The sequence below is a fragment of the Oratosquilla oratoria genome, chromosome 8, assembly GCF_046742065.1.
Source record: "Oratosquilla oratoria isolate Oo_2021 chromosome 8, ASM4674206v1, whole genome shotgun sequence".
Classification (NCBI taxonomy): domain Eukaryota; kingdom Metazoa; phylum Arthropoda; class Malacostraca; order Stomatopoda; family Squillidae; genus Oratosquilla; species Oratosquilla oratoria.
Window position 1 is genome coordinate 38,001,666 of NC_134784.1, and position 2,500 is coordinate 38,004,165.

Genomic DNA, 2,500 nt, shown 5'->3' on the forward strand with positions numbered 1-2,500 from the left:
TCATGCTACATTTTAAAAATTGATGAACGGTTTAACTAAGAATATCCATGAAGGTATTACCTATACTGACAGTGTTGTGATGCATGAGCATATCAACCGGGTGAATTTTTGTTTGATAAGTTTGCCTCTGCGGCATTTTTGGTAAATTTATCTCAGTATGATTTCGTAAAAGTTAGAGTACAATATTTAGGTGTTGTGATAGGTCCCAAATCAAAATAAATTCTATGTGTAAGATTCCTGTGTATTAGAATAAGAGGGACGTAAGGTTACTTATTAGTATGCTTTCAAATTATCATTTGTTGAATTTGCTATTGCACAGACTCCTTTGACAAACCTACTAAAGAAAGGACAAAAATATGTAGAAAGTGAAGACTGTCATCAAACATCTGATTTTGACAAATCTTTAAAGTTAGCTTGTGATGCCAACAATGAAGCTATAGGACCTGTGCTGTTGCAGGAGAAAAAATTCAGTGGCTTCCACAAGTACAGGCCAGGATTAATAGCTCTGTCAACTCAGCATCAAAGAAATCTCCTCACTTCATAATCTTCGGAAAACCCCTCCGTATGCCTAATGACATACTGGAGAAAGCCCCTACCCCCTATACACTATGGAAAATTACGCAAAGCGCGTAGAACTCGCCATGCACTTAATCCACAAAGAAGCCCCCCCCCCCAAAAAAAAAAAGTCAAATAAGAAAAACAACAGACACGTATGAGACAACATAAATACTCTCGATCCTTGACTCTCACTCCAGTTGACGTTGTTATGCTGAAACACCACAACAGAAAAAAAAAAAAAAACTTACACAAAAATTCTTAGGCCCCCTTGTGGTAGCAGAAACCCTAGGCAACAACAACTACTACCTTAAAGATCCGTCTGACGACATCCTCATCACAGCACATGGGTAGAAACTAAAACCAATCAAATCATCACTTGATACCAATACCATCCTACCAAACCGACCTTCACCTACTACCCAACATCACTCACCCACGATCAAGAAACCTCAACCCCTCCACCCTCCACATGTCACTACGCTCCAGATAGTAATTCTCTACAACAAAACCAGATTCTTCCTCCCTTAGGTTGCAGGACGTCATGCATAACTGAGTGAAGGTGATCACTATCCCTATTCACCAAACTCATTCCCGCTACTTCAGATCATGTTCACTATGGCAGAATCATACACCTATACATCCTTCCATATACTCGCAACTAAAATAGAAATACATTCAGAAGTAAAATACCTAATCACACTCTCAAACTTTGAGGACACCCCCACCTCTCCTCATGTGCGTCGTCGAAGCCTTTTCTGGTGACCTCCCATCGAGAATGGTCCCAGCTGCAACCATCAACCCCATAGGCACATTTATGGTAATTCATGACACAATAACAGTCAAGATGAACTTGGACATCACAAAGCCTCGCACAGACCTTGATTCAATCCGTAAATATAAAGACAATAACAAAACATTTCCATACCAAATTCAAACGTCACAGTCCCACAACAAACTCTTCAGAATCAAGCGGTTCACTGAAGGGAAGAGGGTAAAAAGTAAAGTGCTATGAGGACACACGCTTCATTTCTGGAATCCAGATTATTTCACAGGCAGATTTTCTCAGAATCAGTAACAGTTTGTATGACCGCATAATAATCGACGCTCCAGACATCCGATGTAGATCGTCACAAGAAACCAGTCAAACCTCGTCAGAATATTATTCTGAGAAATTTCTAAAGGCACCAGAAAATCAAACTAAATCCATAGTGACAATATTGAAAAAAAAGAAAAAAAAAAGTGAATGAATATATAAATCGATAAAAGGATAAATAAATATATAAACAAGTCAATAAAAATAAAAAATACATGAATAGGTAGATGAATGAATAGACAAATGAATTAATAAAGAAAGAAAATAAAGATTATATATAAACAAAGAAAATAAATAAACAAATTAATAAACAAGTGAACGATTAGATAAATAGATAAATAAAACTCTAACCGGACTAGCATCGGAATCATTCACACACGTGTGTTCATAAAAGAAAAAAAAAAAAAAAAAAAAAAAAAAATCAGCTCACCTTAGCGAGGCAATCCTTGGTGCAATGCCCAGTGGTGGTCCACCGGGTACCCGGTGGGATGATAAGGTCTGGTCTGACATTGTGGCCGACTGTGAGGATGCCTGCATCATACTTACGAAGCCTCTCTGTGTAGTAAAGGCGCAGTCCGGAATTATCCACAATCCCTGTGGAAAGAAACTTGAGAATTGTGTACACACACACACACACACACACACACACACACACACACACACACACACACACACACACACACACACACACACACACACACACACACACACACACACACACACACACACACACACACACACACACACACACACACACATGAAATATCAGTATCACTGCGCTGCGGGGTGTTACCCCAACTCTCGTGGGCGGGGGAGTTGAGTGTGTGTGAGCGTGTAAGGTCACAGTAT

General features: G+C 39.3%; 1 protein-coding gene across 1 annotated transcript in view; it reads right to left on the minus strand.

Moving 5' to 3' along the window:
• LOC143027356 (uncharacterized) overlaps window positions 1-2,500 on the minus strand; it is a 187,858-nt gene that overhangs the window by 29,824 nt on the left and 155,534 nt on the right. Inside the window, exon 19 of the mRNA XM_076188635.1 lies at window positions 2,082-2,245. Within this exon, the coding sequence (XP_076044750.1) occupies window positions 2,082-2,245 (164 nt within the window). The remainder of the gene's footprint in view (window positions 1-2,081; window positions 2,246-2,500) is intronic.